Source organism: Cygnus olor, chromosome 2 (assembly GCF_009769625.2).
Source record: "Cygnus olor isolate bCygOlo1 chromosome 2, bCygOlo1.pri.v2, whole genome shotgun sequence".
NCBI classification, from domain to species: Eukaryota; Metazoa; Chordata; class Aves; order Anseriformes; family Anatidae; genus Cygnus; species Cygnus olor.
In genome coordinates, this window is record NC_049170.1 from 10,643,144 (window position 1) to 10,664,213 (window position 21,070).

At 36.1% G+C, this 21,070-nt stretch overlaps 1 protein-coding gene across 4 annotated transcripts in view; it reads right to left on the reverse strand.

Moving 5' to 3' along the window:
• Positions 1–2,221: 2,221 nt before the first annotated feature.
• The window catches only part of ESYT2 (extended synaptotagmin 2), an 86,755-nt gene continuing 67,906 nt past the window's right edge, over positions 2,222–21,070 (reverse strand). For 3 of the 4 annotated variants that reach the window (XM_040546230.1, XM_040546233.1, XM_040546232.1), the window contains exons 14-23: positions 16,819–16,881; positions 14,761–14,835; positions 12,761–12,847; positions 11,827–11,976; positions 10,641–11,029; positions 8,959–9,057; positions 8,048–8,179; positions 6,570–6,675; positions 5,489–5,538; positions 2,222–5,373 (exon numbers count right to left, since the gene is read on the reverse strand). In XM_040546230.1, the coding sequence (XP_040402164.1) occupies positions 5,328–5,373; positions 5,489–5,538; positions 6,570–6,675; positions 8,048–8,179; positions 8,959–9,057; positions 10,641–11,029; positions 11,827–11,976; positions 12,761–12,847; positions 14,761–14,835; positions 16,819–16,881 (1,197 nt within the window). In that variant the 3' untranslated portion in view covers positions 2,222–5,327. The remainder of the gene's footprint in view (positions 5,374–5,488; positions 5,539–6,569; positions 6,676–8,047; positions 8,180–8,958; positions 9,058–10,640; positions 11,030–11,826; positions 11,977–12,760; positions 12,848–14,760; positions 14,836–16,818; positions 16,882–21,070) is intronic. The other variant, XM_040546231.1, reaches the window with a different exon arrangement.

Sequence of the window (21,070 nt, forward strand, 5' to 3'; positions counted from 1 at the left end):
TCATTCAGTACCTACAGACAATGTCATTTTGCTAGCATTATCTATGTTACAGCTCAAATTCCATGCATAATGTTTTTAATTACTAAATTTTTGCATACTCATCAAATATTGCAACTTTCACCTGTTTTTGTGCCCAGCCAGTGTTGCTACAAGCCCACCTCTGAGAGCTTGGGGTCAGGCAGCAAAATGCCCATGAAGACCTGCTGCATAGGACCAAAAATGCATTTACTTATCTTATTTTAACATGAAAAAATATACTCGAGAGTCACAGAATAATTCATGTTGGAAGGGACCTCCACAGGTCATCTAGTTCAAACTTCTGCTTACAACAATTCCATTAAACAAAAAAAATCAAAAAAACACAAGTTGATCCACACAGTTACATGACAGATCTCACTGCACACTGGTAAATGAAGTCACAGGACAGCCAGGATGCTGGGACTTCATGACTTTCTTCTGAACGTCACTTCTCAGGCTGAGTGCTGCACAGCAATCAGAGGGGGCAGTTGGGTTATCAGGTTCTGTCAGGAACAGGTCCCATGGTCCCATTGCCCCACACCAAGAACCGCCCCAGCTGTGGTCCCCTGGGATGTGGGCACGTACAACCCTGGTGTAAGGATGGAATCTTGACTGGCTTTGTGTCCTCATACCTGTTTCTGTGTGGAAGTTAAACCAAAGAACGGTCCCTGTTAGCCCTTAACTCCTTTGCAGTGAAGTGTACGGCTACTGAGGGCTCTCAGGAACAAAAGGAGACGGGTTGGCTTCACTTCAGTTGCATCTGAGGTAACAGATATGCAGCAGTCTGCTCAAATTGGATCCCACTGTGGGTGACTGGCAAGCAGTATTCCCTGCAGATGGTGAGTACAGAGAGCATCACCTCTATCACATGAATACAGATGAGAGAACTTTGCTCCCAGAGCTGCCATCTAATCTGGCAGCTAAGCTCATGACATAGCACTTACAGAAATACAAGTGGATTTCTTACTTCAGCTGCTTTGCAATTTTCAAATAATGTATTTCAGAAGATGGCAAAGAATATTGATGAGAGCCTGACAATAAGCCTTAGAAATTAGCAGAAGAGCACACAGTGATAAAGTTAGACACTTTGTTAAGGTGCATAAAAACAATATTTGTCATTAAATAGCTCAAATCCTCCAGCAGCCAGCTACAGCCAATAATAGGTCTGGGGACCATCTGAAGTTTTGGTTCTTTCTACCAAATGTCCAAGGTAGCATCCAACATTCAGAGTTTGTCTGGGGGAAAATAATATAATTAAAATAATTAAAGCACAAACCACATAGGAAACAATTTTTTTTCAGCTCTTAGCTGAAATAACTGTATTGGTAACAATATTGACAAATACGCTCTAAGATGGAAACTAAAGGATGGTCCAAAACGGTTTACACATTGCAACCAATATTAAGAAAAAATCTAGGTTTGGCTGAGCCCATCAAATCAGTAACCAAGTCCATCCAGACTGTTGTACACTCTGACAAGTTCTCGTGAAGACACAGACAGCACTCTTTGCAAGTGCAGGTCCAGTTACCACCTGAAGGGAAGGTTTGATTTGGGTCTCAATTTGTCCTCCCATTGATCAGCAGAAGCCATTTATTCTGCTAAAGAGGAACATACCTCCTCCAAAAAAAACCCTCTCCAACATAAACCTTGTAATTCTGTAGTTAGCACCAATAATGTGTATCTTGTGGGGTCCCTTCAAAATATAATAGTGCCCAGGTTATGAACATCTGCAGCTTTTATCTATGGATGATGAAAACTGATTATTAGGAATTCAGACACGTTTCAGCTGTTTAAGAGAAGAGGTATTATAATTATTTAGGTTCCAGGTGCATTTGAAAACATATTTCATGACAATTACCAAGTACTAGAATAGTGATAATTTGTTCAATTGATTATTTTACGAGAGAAAAAAAAAAAAAAAAAGATTTAATATGCTCTTTGTTCAATTTATGTGTGAACCTGTTCCAAACCAACAAGCATGGAATTCCCCAGTTCAGGGATTCATCCTGTACTTCTCACTCCACTTTCTCTCACATAAAACCCCCAAATCTGCCTGTACACCTCATAGCAAGGTCACCTAGGTTGCAATATTTGGAACATCTGTCTTTTTTAACAGCATAAAAATTTCTTAGATTACAAATTAGGACAGGAAATGCAAAAGAGACAAAAAGTGTGTGTGTGTAGAGGGAAGCAACACACTGACTTCCATATGAACCATTTATTGAATACATGCATCATAATGTAGAATTACATGAGCAAAAAAGGCAATCTGTACAAAATTGATTACCCTTTGTTCTCATTTCAACTCTCACCATTAGCTGCAGCTCTGATAAAGGATTCAAGACAAAACTAAAATTCTTTTAACCCAAACTTGAGTGATATGCATGCTGATTTGAGTTTGGGTTGGATCACTGCAGTAAAAGAGAGCTGGTTTTCATGTCAGTGAAGCAGAGTAATCCTAAAAACAGTTTCAATACTAGAGACTGTGGTTGATACATACAAGCAACAAGCTCATTTTAGCCATTTCTTAAACATCTTCATATGTTCATATTTTAAGGCACAGGATAAACAAGAACTACATTAAAAGCTATCAGTTGATACTGAATACATTGACTTGATAATGAAGTGCAATTCTTGCCCAGAGGAAAAGTGGTGTTTGTCCTCACTACTTCCATACAAACAGAACACTCAGAACCTGGTAACTACAATACAGAGGTTTGCTTCCACTACCAACAATAGGCATTCTTATTCTGATCCAAATTCACTCAGAACATTTCTAAATAGTGTGGCATCCATGACTGATACCTGCCAATCGGAATTATGGAATTTGCATTGTTGCTGAATTACAGCCTCTTCACTTCAGATTCCTAAATAGGAACTGCACTTTTCTTAAGAACCCATCCCTAACGTGGGGTCCTGAGCTATTTGAAAACCTGTCCTATACAATTTATTCAGTTCCTCACTTTGTGCTATCATCTTGTGTTTACCCAAACACAGCATCTTTTCCCCTGGAGACTTCAGAAGACAAAATATGCGCTCTTTTTGTTCAAGTGCAGACTTCCAACATCTGTCCCCAGAGACTTCACTTAAGACTTGAAGCACTGTATCAGTCTTACTGCTTATCTGTATGCTAGGGATCAAACTCTGCTGAGTCACTGGCTAAGATGTAGTGCAAAAGTTCTTCCACCTCTGGCTGAACCAAGGCAAAAGACAATTGTGCTGAACTACTGCATGCACACCTCTTTCTTACAACACCTTTTGCTTTTTCAATTTCCACTGCATTAACAATAATTCTGTTTTTTCATTCCTAGCATTTTAACAGAGATCTAGCAAAGAAAAATCTGTATTTCACAATATATATTTTATATGAACAGATGAGTGTATATGCATACAGACACTCATACAATCCAATATAAAGTGAAGCCTTCAAATAGAAACGTTTCTTACAAAGAACCTCTCTCTATTGCCCAGTCCCTCAGAAAGTAACAGCAGCAAAATCTACAATGTAGGTTTGTTTGCAAAAATTGTCTCATACAAAATGTGGCAATAAGAAGGCCATCACTGTATAGAGGTGTATGTGTGTGTCACATCTGCGTGAGAAATGTTCATGTTAAACTGAATTTTGACAAACTAAAATAAGTCAATTCTTAAACTTGAAAAAGACAAAAAGCTACATCTATGGTAGGCACTTTGGTACATCTAGTAATGTAGGCATATTCTACATCTAGAATTAAGGTTCCGTCAGTAATTTTACAATAAAGCTAATTTCAGGAGTTTATTGTTATGCTTTAAAATTCTTTCTTGGCTGAGAGATCATTCTAGAATCTTAGCTAAATAATGTACTTCTTCTGTCTAATTGCATATTTATCCAAGAATGAGGGTGTTGGCTCTGAAAGAGCTCAACTGTTCTCTTGGATTCATAATGCACATTTTTTTTTAATAACAGTCTGAGAAAACTTACCAGCAAAAGAAAAATCAGTTCAGGATACAAAAACACACCATAATTCATAAAACTAGAGCTGTGAGCTCAGCTGCTGAGGCTGATACTCTCCCTTCAACTTGCAACTGTCTACTTTTATCAGTTTGAGTATCACTACTGATCTTGCAGCAGACTATGGCAATGCTTCAGTAGAACGCCATTATTTCTCAAGAAAGCTGTGTGGACCACTGACGTGCATTTTCTTCATGCACCAAACACACTAAGTAGCAGTGAGGCAACTGTAAAGACAGTTACTTTCAACTCAGTTTCACACTTTCTTACATATTGGTGTTCCATTGTAGTATTACAGAAGGTATAGAATAATAAACTATTTAGCACAGTATTCTATAACAAAAAGAACATATGTTTTGTACTTATGCCTACTGTATGAACTTACATTGCAAGCTGATTTGTATACCTTATCAGTGAAACAAGGCAGACAGGACAGTTCTAAATAGAGATTTGTTTATAATACAGTAAAATCCATGTCCTCATGCCTTCAAAGGGTCACTTGTTTAGTACTGTAGAGTACAGGAATAAATAACAAAACCCAAGTGAACCTGTATAACAAATTGTACTGCTTGTAATGTTTACTCCATTAAATGAAAACTCAATTTTATAAATTGTGATTCATGGACCTCTCTTTATACAATATTTATAGAATTCTCATTTCTGTTTATAATATTCTATAGCATGATTTTCCAATAATACATTTATATATAAATACTAAAATGTTAATGTTTTGTACATTTTAAAGTTGCCACACTGGGCCAGAAGCACAATAAAGTAAAAACATTTTTCTGCAGTTTGTTTTTGAAGAATATCACAAAATGATTAACATTAAGACCATTGTGCTGCAAAGACAAAAGAGATTCATTTGAAGAAATTAACATGCATTTAGAAGAAAATATCTATATCCTTTATCTAATTTTCTTCTTAATTCAAACCAGCATGAAAGAATTATAAAAAAATAGTATATATTTACATGGTACAGTATAGCTTGGTGAGATATAAAACAAGGCAGGAAACATCTTTTCACTTTCTAATAGGTATAACCACCATAAAGATGAACTTAAACACAAAAGGTTACTTTACTGTACGATTGCACATGACAGTAACAATTTTTGAGCAAATTAAAATACAAAATTTAACAATGAGAAACTGTATGTCTACATAAAATGACCAAGTGTTATAAAATTATTGGGGATGTGTCTGACAACTAAATTGGTAAAGCTATAAAAATAATATTGGTACATCTGTGAGAACAATGCTTTAAAAATATATAAAGGTTGGCAAAGGTATGTGTCAGGAACTCCCAGTATCTATGGGCCTAGCTTGCACCATGTGGTCTTGTACCATCTTCTGTTAAGTCATACCTGAAAACAAAGAGAACAAAGGAAAACATTTTTACATTTAGCATGTATTATTAACACTATTAACATACCAGTTATTAGTATGCAATATTATTATTAATAAAGGAAATATACTTACCACTGGGTCCAGCCTTTAGCAAGTTCTTCAGATGCCAGAGGTATCAATAACTGGAAAGTTGAAATTAGTGATTAATGCATTCTGTCTTTCATTCTTTGTCTTTTAAAGACTAAATTTGACAATCTTGTCAACTACAGGATAAGTAATGCCATTAATAAACAACATATTTTACAGTGATGCCATCATAACTATCTTCCACCTGTAGCCTTGTAGTAAAGTTTCAAATTGGTAGTTTTAGCCTAAAAATCTGTACCCTTAAACTGGTCCCAGAGCACCTCACAGGCATAACCTCTGAACAAGGGATACGGCAGTCAGATGAAGTATTTATGCTAACACACTTCCTTGTAAACAGGAAAATTAAGAACACCATTCACCATAAACTGACCATGATTCTGATCTCTCTCATCCTCTTTACAGAGTTTGAATATGGCAATCTACACAGGTGTAAGAACATACTGTTCGTATGTGTAGGAAACAGTGATTTAATGAGTGCCTGTAGAACAGTGAAGGTATAAACACCGTAGCTGTTTCTAGCATTAGGAATGCCTCCAGTAGTTCCTTTTTCATGGATTTTCTGGAATTTTAATTACTAAGCATAAATTTGTTGTGTTCTCTATGTAATTTTTCTTGTCTTTTAGGTTTGATATAATGCAAAAGCTAGCCTCTCACTGCTGCTGCAGATAAGATGTCTGAACCACCTGTGTTCAAGACCAGCAATTTTGCCAGACCATCTCCTGAGATATCAGTAGTTTTCTACTGGCTGTTATTTAGCTTCTCTGACTGTATAATTAATAAATCAAACATGCAGGGTTATTTTTTTATTTATTTTTTTTACTGCCAGTCTCAGAACTTACCATTCTCTAGAAGAGATTACTACATCACAGTCTGATATGTCCTCTCATCCTTTCCAATTCATTCCTTCCTTTACTGAAGCCTGACATCTAAGCCATCTATAATTTTTAAAAGCTTCCTACCTGAATCAGTTATGTCAGTCAACACTAACAAGCTCATATCACAAGATAATTTTAATCTTTATGTAACAACATACAGTACAAAAGGAATTTGCTTATTTTCAACTTACTTTGCCAAGCAGCCCTTTATCTTTGGACAAGAAACCACCACTGTTCTTCACTGCTACATCTAGTGTTCTTCTCTGTACTTCAGGGAGGGAAACACTGAAATCAAATCTGACAGAAAAAGTGATGCTTTAGAGAGAATTTTGTACCTGAAGTGCAAGTTCAGTTCCTACAGCTAAACAACAATTCAAATCTAAACCAAATTATGCCCCTCCCTGAACAAATCCCCCCCCAGAAAAGCCTTGAGATAAATGATGAGAGAAAAAATCCCAAATTTTTGTCTAAAATTTTTCTCCTATACTTCGATCAATATTAACACCAAATCAACATCAAACGTTTGAGACTTCTGTCCCATTGCTAAAAACAACAAACAAACAAAACAAAAAAAAGGCCAACCACTGACTCTACAGAGAAGAGAGTGAGGAATCCTACTATCTTGACAGCTCAGCACCACTATTCTCCAGAAGGGAAAGACTGATCAGTCATGATCTTCATTCCTCTAGAACCAGAGCTCATTTTCACACCAAGGAAACTATCAACTTTTAAGAAAGAATGCATGTGGTTTGCTAGATCCGAAACTTACAGAAAGTAAGGGCAGGATTGCACCACAATCTACATCTGTTTGTCACTACCGTTCTTAAGCAGCTTTACTGCTTTTCAATACCTTTTACTTTGAAAGGCACAGAAGAACAAATCCTGGGATAAACAGGAGCGAGCTGCACTACCAGGTGTATCTACCAGAGCCTCTAACTAACAATTTACAGATTTCCTTGGACAGAATATACTGAAGTGTTTTTTTCCCCCAAACTAATTTCCTATCTATAGAGAATGCTCTTCGTTATTGAGAAGTGATGGGTGAGGGAGGAAGAGGTATGCATCTGAGTGAAACCGTCATCAAAAAGCTGAGTACAAAGATAAGGATCTGTATGCAATGAAATACTGCACAAGCTTGCATTAGTTTCAACCTGTCGGCCAGGATTTAATCCACATGGAAATTTCCTGACTCCCTGGATGCTGAGAAGTACTACGAAGTAGATTGATTGAGCAATCTGATCATGTACAGACACTGGCTAGCCAGTCCTACAGAGGAGGCAAGCCAGAAAACTGGCCAGTCAGAATCTACATCTTCATGCTTCCTGTCAGGAAAGCCAAACTAGCCACGCCAGCCAACTAAAAGGCACTCATGTTCCAACCAGCTGCCCAAAGAGTGCATGCCACTTCTTAGCTACTTACGCAAACACAATGTAACATGGGGTAAGGCAGAAGAGAGGAATGGCTGGTAACAGAGTAAGAAGGGTGATAGTGAAAACAGGGAACAGGAGGATGGAAAGAGCTATTATACAGGAAGAGAAAGGTATGACCGAGTCTGGTGGTGACAACTGGGAGTTTCAACAACTAACCCATTCAGGTAAGCTGAGAAACCTTGGTTTGGCAGCTTTATAATTACATAATATAGATCTACTACACACAGTTTAGAACATACATTTGATCAAACACCGGGTTTAATGTCTTCTTTGATACATGTGTTTTTCTTCTTCCTGATCTTCTCTTATCAGGCAATAAATACATTCGAACATATGGATCGGATCCTTCTTCAGAAAATGCTATTAGATTTCTGTGACCAGTGAAAAACAAGGAAAAACATTTTAGAAAATAAATGAGACATTGCTAAGTACATGTCCACGCTACTATCCCTTAATTTAGCACTCTATATTTAAATAAAGTTCATTTCATCACCACATACATATCTTTGATGTTTCCCATGCATGAAGTACCAAACTTGTTGAAAAATATTTCTAGAAATGTAACACCTTTTTGAGAACCATCTGCATCTTTATGACAATTGTATTTTAGAATCCTTACATAGATAAGTCGTGGGATATCCTGCACAAAGTATGGCTACATATTGGCTACATTCTAATACATAGAAAAGTGGAAAAAAATCTAAAAAATGCTAAGCAGTAACTTGTACAAGATCAGATAAATGGTAAGTAGACAGCAGAGCTGGAAACTTAATGTTTCTTGAATTCCAATTCAATGCTTACATGTGGCTTTCCAAAAATCATGCATTTTTGTCATTCCATGAAAAAGTCAGGCTCTTAGATAAAGATTTTAGACACTTCTGATAGAAATCTACATACCATTTCAATCTAAAATCTGATATAGGCAAAGAAAAAAAACACAGCAAAATCTTCAGTTTTAACTGATTCTGTTGTAAGCCTAGCTCTGTATGATTTCGTATTTACAAGTAATTACAGTCAGCATGTCATTTTAAAAGTAATTAAGACCGTCCACACAATCGAACAACTTAAGAGGGTAAGTCAAGATACGACAAAGTCATATATCAAGAAATACGCACAGAACTAAAAATAAAATTTGGTGTCTTATGCTCACCTGCAGGAATGCACTACCACAATCAGTTTGTTTCTTTGTGAACTATGACGAATTGTTAGCTGTATCTGTCCTAATGGAGATTGCCCCAGGGTTGTTCCACTGTGGTGAAAAAGAAGAATATTGTATGTTTTTAAAAAGCGTGTTTACAGTAAGATCCAACTGAAATACATGAAGTATTTCAGAACAGTATTTCCAGAAATATTGTATTATCTATTTCAACTGTCACTGCACCAATGTGAAAGAAGAGAGAAAACAAAAGTTAGCATGTGAGTATATCTTTATCAGTTTCTCATAGTTTAGGCTATTGACCAACAGGCTAGAATGAAATATTTCAGTTCAGTATTTTCCTAATAGAAAAATAAGAAAAATAAAGGTCAGAGTACCTAAATACATGGGGCTTGCAATAAAGGACCTCCTTAGCCATAGTTTTACCACTCTTACCAAATAACGAAGTATGAAATTTGTGGATTAAATAATGAGTAGTATTTCAACATTTATCATAATTAATAAAGTCTAACCCACTTATGGTATAAAAGAGAGACTGACAAACTGAAGACAAACCAACAAAGGACCCTAAAGATAAATGGGAAGTGGAGCACAGAAGCAGTTGGGCTTGTACAGATTGAAGAGATGGTCAACAGCATATGCAAACATGGTCTTTCATTATTTAAACATCATAGAAAAGACTGAGTCATACTCCTCTTACACATGCACAGTGAGAGGTCAAGTTACGGCTAGAAAAATTCCAACTGGAAATAAGGAAAAATGTTTTTGCAGTGGCATGGTTAAGCATTGAAATTGCTGAGAAAGTTTGTAGAAACTCCATGCTTGGACGTATGCAAAAAACTTGTCTCAACAAGGCCCAAGAAAACTGATCTAACTGAAGCAAGATTTGCTCTGAGCAGAGGGACTGACTTTCCTCCAGAGGTTTCTTCCAAACTATATTACTCTACTGATGCTATGAACTCTGACACAGAAAATGAGGAATTGGTTCAATCCCTTGCTCACAAACTAATATAAAAATTAAATATATACATATGTCTTTCTCTACGAATCTACTTAGATTCACAGAGAAGCTTCTAACTTGCATAGAGATCTAATGGCTTCCATTCTCCTATTCAGAGTAGAATAGCTGCTCTGCTACCTTTACTGGTAAGTATAGCTGCCCTTTGAGGTAAGAGAAAAAAAAAATAGAGAATTTAAGAGATCATGGTTGCAGCAGTCCTCAGTAATTGAATAATAACTGACCAGCCACTTAGCATTCTTTATAGTCAACTATCCCTCTGTGTAATTTATGAAGAAGACCAGCTATATGCAGCTTAAATTGGCTTAATGCTAATATGATTCAGTGGTGAAACAAGCAACTACTGGCGTGAGTGTGACTAATATTCTACCAACACATATCCTTCCTTCTCACCATTCCACTCTTTTCAGAGCTACATAGTCAGTGCAGTAATGAGAACAAGGTGGACTTTATCTTGCAGATCACAAGAATGGTGTAGTAACTTCTAATTGCAAAATCTGTCTAACTGAGGCACCAAGAGGAAGCAGAAAGTTCAAAGGCTGATTTTCTAATTCCAGGCTCAATCTGCAACAGGAAAAATATTACTGAAATGCAAACTGAGCTATTTCTTTGGCTGCATAACATTTTCTGATTGCAAAACAAGTAATTAACATCATACTTTTCAAGTTGTCGCAGTCTTTGCCGTAGCTCCTGTGTAGCAATGGGCAGAGATATGTCTGAGGCTATGCTAGGAGTTGGTTCCTTGACTGAGAGGTGGCTGGGAGAATAATTGAAGTTAGAGGCATGAAGACTTGAAGAACTTCGGCTGAGATCTGTTGGCCACTGAGGACTGGCATTGGAAGGCTGGCTTTTTTCAGCCACATCTGTCTTTTTATCACTGTCAGTCACTGGGGAGGCTGGAACAGGTTTGTTTGAATCAAGTGGTGGCGAGACAGGAACCTGAGGCTTAAAAGATGATTTTCTTGCATCTTTGGAAACAGACGGCCTTTTTACTTGGGCTGAGTGTTGATGATCTGGAGATCTTGCTTGCTTTTCAAGAGAAAGGACCTAGATACAGTTAAAATACATACAATATTACTATACTACAAAAAAGAGGAATAAATTTGTTTCTACAAGGAGTACTTAGTGACAAGTTGTTAAATTAAGACAGTAAACCAGGACCAAAAATTTTGGTTACACTTATTTACCATAGGAAATAGTTTCATGTTACGAATACATTACATAAAGTGCTTTAGAAAAGAACAAATAACAGAAACTAACAAAAGTGTTCCAGTACTTCCAAAGAGGTGCCCTTACTTATTATGCCAAATAATTTACCTGGAGGAAAACAAAAAACAACTTTCAAGCATGCAAGCTTTTTCATGAAGTCTCCAATGTACTTGAAAGTTGGTCTGAACTTTTCTAGTACTATGAAGGTAATTCTTTTCTGCATAAACTTTATTTTTTTTTGACCATGATGACCTCAGTTCCATTTCTGTAAGATAAAGTTAATTTCAGTGATCTTACAGTGACTGTAAGATCTGTAAGATCAAGATTAAGTCATAAGAGACTAGCAGGAATTCAGATTCCATACAGTTTCCAAGCCTAAAAACAAGGCGAACCTCAGTCTTAATTAAAGCAGATTACTGTTTTGTTCCAAGAATTTCTGGTTTTGAAACAGAATGTATTTAAATTAGATAATATCTTTGTGTGTACTTGGTAGCACTGCTGGCCTAAGGACACCAGGCATTGTGACACACACTCAAGGAAACATACCATCTTCTTCATAAAGATAAAAGACCATAAGTCATGATAGTCTTAAATATGCTTTCATATGTTTACAATGTGAAAAGTTTTAAGAGTACCCTGAGTGCAATCTTCATGTTTATAGTGCTGTTTGGACCAGAGTTGCTCAGGTGGAACCGCTGATGCATAGTTAAATCTTCACTCTCCAGCAACTGACTTAGAGGCAGTTTGAGGTTCCCCAGAGAACACTGGTGCTGTTCATCCCTCACCTGAAGGAACACATAAGATAAGTAATGTTGTATCATCTACTTTGTAGAAATTCACAGAAAGAAAAGGAAATGACAGTTTTATTTAAAAAGAAAAGCACAAAAGCACACGGAACATAGTTCTTCAACCAAGTTTCCCTGATCCTAAAACTACTTTACACCAAAGAAGAAAATAGCAAATATACTCCATGCCTACTTTCTTCATCCCTATCTTCTACAGCAAGACATAAAACTAACTAACTGCATCTACATCTAGAATATATATCTAGTTGATCCCTGATCAAAATATCTGTGGTTTCCAAATGGTCTGTGCAAAAATGAGTTCCCACAACTGTTAGAGAAATAGTAACTAGGACAGCCCTCATTTACAACTACATGAGTAACATTTCAGTAGTGTAAGGGGGATGCAGTATTTGGATAAAGCAAAGACCTCCTCAGCATGAGAAAGGTAACAAAATCAACCATATATAACAGTATTACTGCTAGCAATTGAGAAGACTAAAGATTCAAAACAGACATCAAAATGTACTTCTCTTCCTTGTATTTTATTTATTTAAATATGGCAATCATCAAGCATAGTGTTCTACTGAAAGACTGGTTATAATATTTTTTAACTTTTAATAGTAAATGCAAATAACATTTCATAGCCTAGTATTAAAAACCAATTTAAGTATAACTGTAATGGTGTTCACAATATAACAGATATGTCATAACAGCCTATAACATCTAAATATTGCTACTGAAATGTCTTAAAAAAGAAAGGTATCTAAAGAACGGGACAATGTACCTCAACTTCAAGATCTTGTCTTTTGGGGTTGTGTACAAAGAAAGTGAAGTTTTCCTCCCATACTGGTTCATTGGTCTTGTATCGAATCTAAAGTCAGAGAACAGGAAGAACAGGAAGCAGACAAATTGTAAAATATGTTTGTCTAATAAAGCTCTTGTCAAGAGTTGAGTACATTTTTCATTTTGTCTTTGCAAAATTTGTTTAAAACCTAACATAACTAAAGATCAGGTGGGATCCACTCAAGGTGTATGTAATATCACATATCAAATTATACATAAGAAATGTAATAAAATGTGTTTTGCATGCACACAGATGAGTTGCTTTATATAGAGTACAACTCCTGATGAAGAACTGTTACTTCCTATCAGTCTATGAACAAACGTAAGGTATTTAGACTGGCACATTCCCTCTCCTGTCATACTTCTCTGTAAGGGCTGAACTAACTCAATGCAAAAAAGAAAACCACCCATACTGTGTGTATCTACCTTTCTAGGTATCACTTCACTGTTCCTTTGTCATTTTATTTTAAAGAGCAGCTTGAATACATGGAGGTTAGTTATGAACAAGACAAGTGTGCTGAATGCCTTGCATCAGTATCAGAGGGATCACCATCAACATTGGCCTCATCACAAGCTACACACCACCCAATTAGGAAAAAGAGATGGATGAGGTAAAGAGATGGATGAGGTCTTCTTCCGACAAAGCTCTCTCGGGTCTGCCAAACCAAGTTCTTATCTTAGAGCAGTTGAAGCTCTCCATTTCCTAGTAAAGCAGCACAGTGCTGCTTAAGCAATTAGGAGTTTGTTTTAGGAAACAACACACTGTTGTCTTAGGGTTGTTCTCAGTCATTTGGGGTGTTGACTAGGAGTGGAGCTCTTCCGTACCTACTACTTACATATGAGTAAGACTGGTTTGTGTATGTGACTATCAATGATAGCGATATGATCCTAAGATGCATGAGGATGAAAAATAACAGAATAAAATTCTTGGACTTCAGAAAACCAGATTCAACTTGCTCTGTGATCTGTTCAGAGGTACTCCATGGGCGTCTACCTTAGAGGGCAAAGGAGCTAAGTCAGCAGTGCACTCTTGCAAGTAGTGCAGGCAAATTGTGTCCTAGACTAAATCAGTAAGAGTATAATCAAGAGATCAAAAGATGTGCATCGGTCCACTCAGCACTTGATAGGCCAGACCTGGCATACTGTGTCCAGTTGCAGCACTTTCACTTTGCCCATTCAAGAAGCATAAAGAAGTTGGAGAGAGTCAACTGGAGGAACACCAAGATGATGGAGAACTTGACATATAAAAAAGGGTTGAAGGCATTCAGTCTGTTCAACTTAGAGACAAGGCAGTGGAAGGGGGATCTAATCCAATATCTGAAAAGTAGTTATAGACCAGGTGGAGGTACGCATTGACAAGGATACGTAGCAGCAGGACAAGAGACAACAGCCACCAGCTGCTTCAGGGAAAATTCATATTTTTCATATACATGAAAAAATTCTTCACCATGAAAACAATGAAACATTGAAATAGGTTGCCCATAGAAGTGGTGGAATTTTCTCTAGGGAAATACTCATGACAGTTACACAGCACTTGGGCTAATCTAAGGTCCTACACTTTAAACTGAAGGTTGAATCAGATGATCTTCTTGGTCCCCTCCAACCTAAACATTTCTGTCTATGCATTTTCAAATCCCGATCAGTGTTTTGAAGCCCGTGTTTTGCTCACAGTGTTACTTACACAACGACTGTGGCAAGAACCCCAGCTGCAGATCAGAACCTACTGTGAAAGGACGTCTACAAATAGTTATAAATCTGGTCTCTACTCACAGACAGCTTGAATTAAGTACCCATTTGATCCTCGGCTCCTTGTTGAAAATTTTAGTTCTGGTGATAACTTTTAGAGCAGTAGATGTGCTCAATGGCTTGATAGCCAATACCAATCACAAAGAGCCACCAAATGTCTGTAGACAGAGACAGGTACAGAGAGCAGGAACTTACCTTACTTTCCTGTGCCTTGTGTCCAACTGACAGCAAAACAAGTGGGTTGGGATTGCTGTTTATTTTCTTTCCTGACTGGTAAAGAAAAAGCAAAAACTTTGTCTTCAGACTAAACTCTTTTCCTAAATGTCTCCTCTGAAACTTAAATGTCTGCGTCTTAAAAATACAATTCATTTGCATTCTACTGTATGACAATCTATTATTCTCAGCATTTTATTCAACAGACTGGAATGGCACAATGGCTAGTGACTGGTGAACAGATTACTAGCCTGGTGAACACATTAATATGAAGGTGTCCAACTTCCCTAAGTAAAGTAAAACAAAACATTAGAAATAAACAGGAATTTTAGACTCCTTTCTGTTTTCTTTGGATGAAACTGAAAAGGTGCAAATACTTTAATGAGCATTACAACAACCCCCAAAGCCCACGAAGCATAGTTAAAATTGCAAAATGAGTATGGCATACAGATGGAAGATATGGAAAAACCACAAACTCAGAAAGTTCACTTTATTTACATGGCAGTATTATTATTAAGCTGGATGTAATATCAGAACATTGATATTCCCCACTTTCAGTCTGGGGAGAAAGAAGATTCACTATAATGTACCTGATGTATATTTCTACAGTTTACCAAATACTCTTTACTAGAGAATCAACCATCTGCCATATCTGAGCCTTGCTTACCAGCTGTATAGCATTACATCAAACTGTGAAAATAAACATCAGTTTAGAATCAAATTACATACACAAAGGAACATTCCCAATTACGTGTTTCTTCAAAAATTTTAAATTAACTAAAAAATTTGTCAGAAAGAAAAGTTAGACATGAAAGTTAATCATCTCAAGTAGGTGTTAATGGAGTTTAAGAGGCCTAGACAATACAGTATGCATAGTTAATATACTTTGAGTTCTCCCTGTAGGAAACTGTAAACAGAAAGTTAGTTAAAATCTACTTTATGCATGTAAGGTCACAAACAATTCAAATAATTTAAATTTTTTAAATTAAGAATGAGTGTATTTTAAGGTAATTTTGGATCTGAACTTACATTTTTGACATCATACTTCCACTAATATTAGTTGATTTTAACGTGACACGCTGCTTATTAACAATACTTTCCTTTAGAAAAAAAGCTGGTAGAAATCACTCCTTTCTTGGATGAATGCCGCCTTTCTTTTGTGATTTCTAATAAAAGGTATATAGCCTTAATCAAAGACAACAGACTACAAGGTCTAAGGAATACAAAGAAAGTCAGATTACATTCCAGTTGATGGTGGGAAAACTGGTAAGAGAAATTTGTTTCATTTTTTCGTCACCCATAAAAAGGTGTCTAAAGCTCCCTTTTTTCATAAAATGAAGAAACTTCATTAGTTTGCAAAAAGACCCTGTTGCTTATTCTCATACATAAATATAAATAATATGAATTCATGCTAAATAGATAGGAACACACCTCTAACATCTGCCACTGACAAATTTGCTGTTGACAGGATATTCAGTCTATTAGAGCCTGCCTGTTGTCCAAGTTCCTCCATCTGAGAACTTGGTTCATGCCTTCCAAGTTTGCCACTCAACATGAAGTCTTCCGTATCAAAAGGCTGGACTGAATTTATTCAGCATTCATATAAAAGATGTAAAACCTTCCAAAAACATCTAGCAGAAAAATGATTAATTCAAAAATATGTAAGACATTGATTTTGTTGGCTAGTCATTCAGAGTTGAGCAGTAAAGTATCACTTAGTATGTAAAAGATGTCTTAGCTTTCATGTCGGCTTTGTTCTTTAAATACTACTTCAAGCTAGTTCTCAGGATTAATTTATTTTAGTCTTCTAAAGCAGCCTATGCTCCACTTGACTGATTTAAAATTCAGATTACCACAGACCATAGAATTTTACCAACATCTTGACCATTTCTTGAAATCAGATGGTAAACAAAACTGAATCATACTAAATATAGATCTGGCATAAGAAATTCCATTCACTGTTGCAAGGAAAGTGTTGCAGGCATTCGTGCACTTCCAATTACTATTGTGACCTTAAATGGACAACTATATTAATTTTACCTTTAGGGCTTTCTGAACAGCAGCCTTCTTCAAGCCATCAGGGTTAAATTCTAATGGATTATGCTTTTAAGTCAGGAGAGAATGAACACAGGAAGGGTTAGTAAAGTCATGCAATGAAGCAATTTCATTAGGTTAATTAATTATTACATGAAAACATAGGCCAAAAAAAAAAAAAAAACAATCTTTCAAACAAAACGATGGGATCACTAAAAAAACAAACAAAAATAAAGAAATAAAAATGGACAAAGCTTTTTTTCCCCATATCCTCTCTGAATGTTTGTATTCTGCTTTTAAACTAAGGTACGCCCTTTCAATACAGATACATTTCCCTTATCAGCTCTTTTATGATAATAAAAGAAACTTCATAAAACAGGTTGTATTGAGAGCTTGCTGTCCTAAGCGTTCCCTTCCAAATGAACCTTTTTAAAATTTGGCTACATATATTTTCACAACATTGAAGGTTCTCTGTTAAATCAAATGGTTGTGTGAAGGAGTCCTTTTGTGGGAGAAATTACTACGCTCAAAGTATTGACAAGACATAGATCATTATAAAAATTTTAGTTGTTTGAGACTCTTAACCAGATGAATGATATAAAGACTGCAAGCTAACTAGAATTAAATATATTTCACTTAGTTGAAGGCATACAAATAAACTAACAGGAGGAGTTTGAACTGATTTAGCAGAACAAAACACCTGACTATTTTCCATTAACTAAACAAAGTTTTGCATTTTATTTTACTAACAATAGATTGTTCTTGAAGTGATACATGTAAATTACAAAAATATTACGGAAAAATTTTGATGGCATTCAATGCATAAGAGGTAATTTCAGGAAATATATTTTTGACATAAAACCTATTTCAAAGCAGTATACTTATGTCTGGCTTTTTTACAAGCACATATTTCTATTTAAAGGGAGAATTGTGCTTTAAAAGCTGTAATATATGGCAAAAAAAAATAATTGCATAGTGGCTTTTGTAAACATGCTGGATGATGAACAGAAAACAAGATAGTTAATGCTCTGCCAAAAGAAACGCTTTCATGAAATACAAAACTTAGAATTGACTAAAATTTGAAAAAAGATTTTAAGCTTCATGCAGAAATATTTTTTTTTTTTTTACATTTTCTTTGGGGATGTCACATCCATATATTGGCCAGTCTGTGTGACAAGATTCCTAGCATTCAGTTTTGACATTTCTGTTTCAGAAGGAACATACAATATAATGAAATTGGGGGGGAGGCAGAAGTTTGGCTTTTTAAAAATATATATATATATATTTTTTGTAAAATAAAATTAAGCAGTCTTCCAAAAGTACTTGTTTAGATATGTTAGGGTCTAAGATTATTGGACTTAAGACCTTCAAATATAGAGACTGCACAATATCCCCAGATACATTGATCAAAATGTTTAACTCTCCTTATCATTCAAAGGCTTTTTAAAGCTCAACTGGTATATTCCTTGCTGGAATTTAAGCACTGCTTTTTGTTCTCTGGCAAACATGAAAAACTTTGTTTGCAGCAGCCTTGTGTCCTTTCCATCTTCATTTTTATCTCCTAAAGCTAAATGCATCCTAGTTATTCTTTCTCTGCTAGTCACATTTTCTAGCTTTCTCATTATCATCACTGCTGCCCTCCATATTCATTTTACTTGGTTTCCATCCTAGACAGCTGTGTCCAAAATCAGGGCCTGTCCAAGCAGAACAGAAGGATTAGTCCGCACATCTTACAGGCTACACTCCTTTCTATAGTCAAGATGGTATTTGTTTTGTAACAGCATGATACAGCATGATTACAGATCTACTCCTGTCAGACAGCACTTATCCCATATTAATATGAGAGCAGTACATGTCCTCTTCTGAAAAGCACCTAGTTTCAGATCATATGTGCAGTTCATCAGTATCATTTTGATACATAAACTGCCCCTCAAACTTACTGGCCATCCTTCCCTTGCATTTTTACCTGCAAATTCAATACACAGTTTTTCCCCTATGTTATTGTTTCAAGGAATTTTAAAAGCCCAAAACAAACCTCTGTCATCAATTATAAAGGTAGGCAACCAATGATTCCTGGCTATTGCACAAGTCTCAATTCCTCTGGAATCATAGCAAGGAAGGCCAACAGGGATACCAGCTGGGGCAAATATGTTTAAGCCAGACTTCAGGTTTCAAGGGAAGGAGCTGCAGGTCCATGAGGAAGGTGGCTGAAAGGTTGGGAGGGAGGAGACTAGGAGAAGAAATGGGAGTATTCAATAAAAAAGCCAAGAAAAGGTCTTGCCTTGGATTACAAAGCTGTCTTGCTATGGTTCTGAGCATCTCTGAGTTACATGAAAAGGGGACAGTTATCCAAGAACTATACTGACATCTGACACAATGAAATAAATCCAACTTCAGGTTAGTATTCTCTAATGGCTAATGACTTTTGCAGTAAATCCTAATATAGCAAGGCCATAAATTATATGACACCTAACAAGCTGTTTTATTATTAAGCCAAACGCTAATTTGATACGCTGTGGAGTGCAACTCATTACTTATGTTAACTCACTAATTTTTTCTTGGGGTTCAGATGGTGCTTTAGAAGTTTCTAAATCTCTCAGCTGATGACCAGAAGACAGTGACTGATCTGGAAGAGCTGATTTAAAATACAGATAATTTAAGTGTTATATACATACACTATATACAAAAAAATATATATGACAACATATCATAAAATTAGTATTATGTACTTCTAGAAATTATACTAAGAGCATAGTTCATAATCCTTAACTTCAGATAAATCAGATTTAGATGGGTAGATGTCTGAATTAGGTGTCATGAATCTAGGTTTCCAGCAGTCAATAAAAACAATTAGAAAGAATCTGAGCATTCAGGGCTTTGTTTGTTCCTCTCCCCCAAATAAAGTGAAATCCCTTTTTAACAGCCACCAAACACATCCACAAACGCCAAAAATAACTCAGACATGTCAGTTAGATACCTGAACTTAGAGGTGTGAATGTCTGCATAAGACATTTAAAGATCCCCTGAACACGATGGGCAGTTCTACAACTGCTGAAGCTGTTATCTCTAGGCTATAACAGTCCTCTCCTCTCCTCTCTCCTAGCTTCCAGCCATAAATCTTGCCTCTTTGGTTGCTGCAAGACTGGTACCCAACAGCAACTGTAGAACAAGCCAGCTGACAGTGCTGTTGAAGGAAACCCAAACATGGCTATCTTAAAACAGTTCCACTCTGACTTGCAAATAGCTTCATGGATTTGGAAAGTTTTGTCCTGTATCTCATTAAGTACTGTTATATCTAGATGAAATGTTCTAATACAATGACTCTAACAAAAACATCAAGGCTATGCTTTAATCAAACTTTTTTTTTTTAAAACGATATATCTATAGTTTTTATAATTAAAACAGCAACTACTTATCAGTTTTAGCACCAAGATAACTGAACCATAGAATATATTGTTTGAATCCTTGTGATACCTATAAATTACATGTGTTTCTCCAAAAACATAAGTATCTATGATTATGAACTGTGTATCTTACTCATTAAATTTTATACAACTTGGTTAGTAGATGCAAAGATTTTTTGATACTGGAAAATGAATTCCTACACAGAAACCAACTGAAAGGACCAGGAAAAGGATTGTTTTGTTGGTTTATTGGAGGGAAAAGAAGGAAGAGTGTTTTTAAATCAAGGTTTATGATACGAATCAAAAGCAGCCAGCTACAAATTAAATCTGCACAATCTACAGTGGCATAACTACCTCCCTGGCAAGAGAGTTCTTATTCGGAACAGACTCCCATTCTTTCTGGGGATACCAAGGTTGTGTTTACAGACTTAGGTGTAAGTATTCAGAGGTTCATTAGTTTGCAATAATCTCCTATCACTAAATTAAAGCAAAAATATTAACTTTTGATTCTTCCTAGCCTGGATTTTCCTGACTACAGACTAATTTGGAGAAAAAAAAAAAGAAAAAAGAAAAAAAAAGGAGCTTGGGAATTTGCAAAACAAGGAGCATCATGGAGTGAATCAGAATTTACAAGGGAATTTATAGTTTGGGATGCACAAAGAATCACACCCATTTTTAGCTCAGTACTTGAACCTGTGTGGAAAGGTTGCAAGTTCTTAGAAATGTTGAGTGCATCACCATTAAAGATTCTGGGATGTTGGTTGTAGTATTTATTACATTTTCTTTCCTTTGCAATAAAAGCCAACAATTGCCAGCACACAGCGTGCTAGTATAGTATGCATTTTATTTCTCAA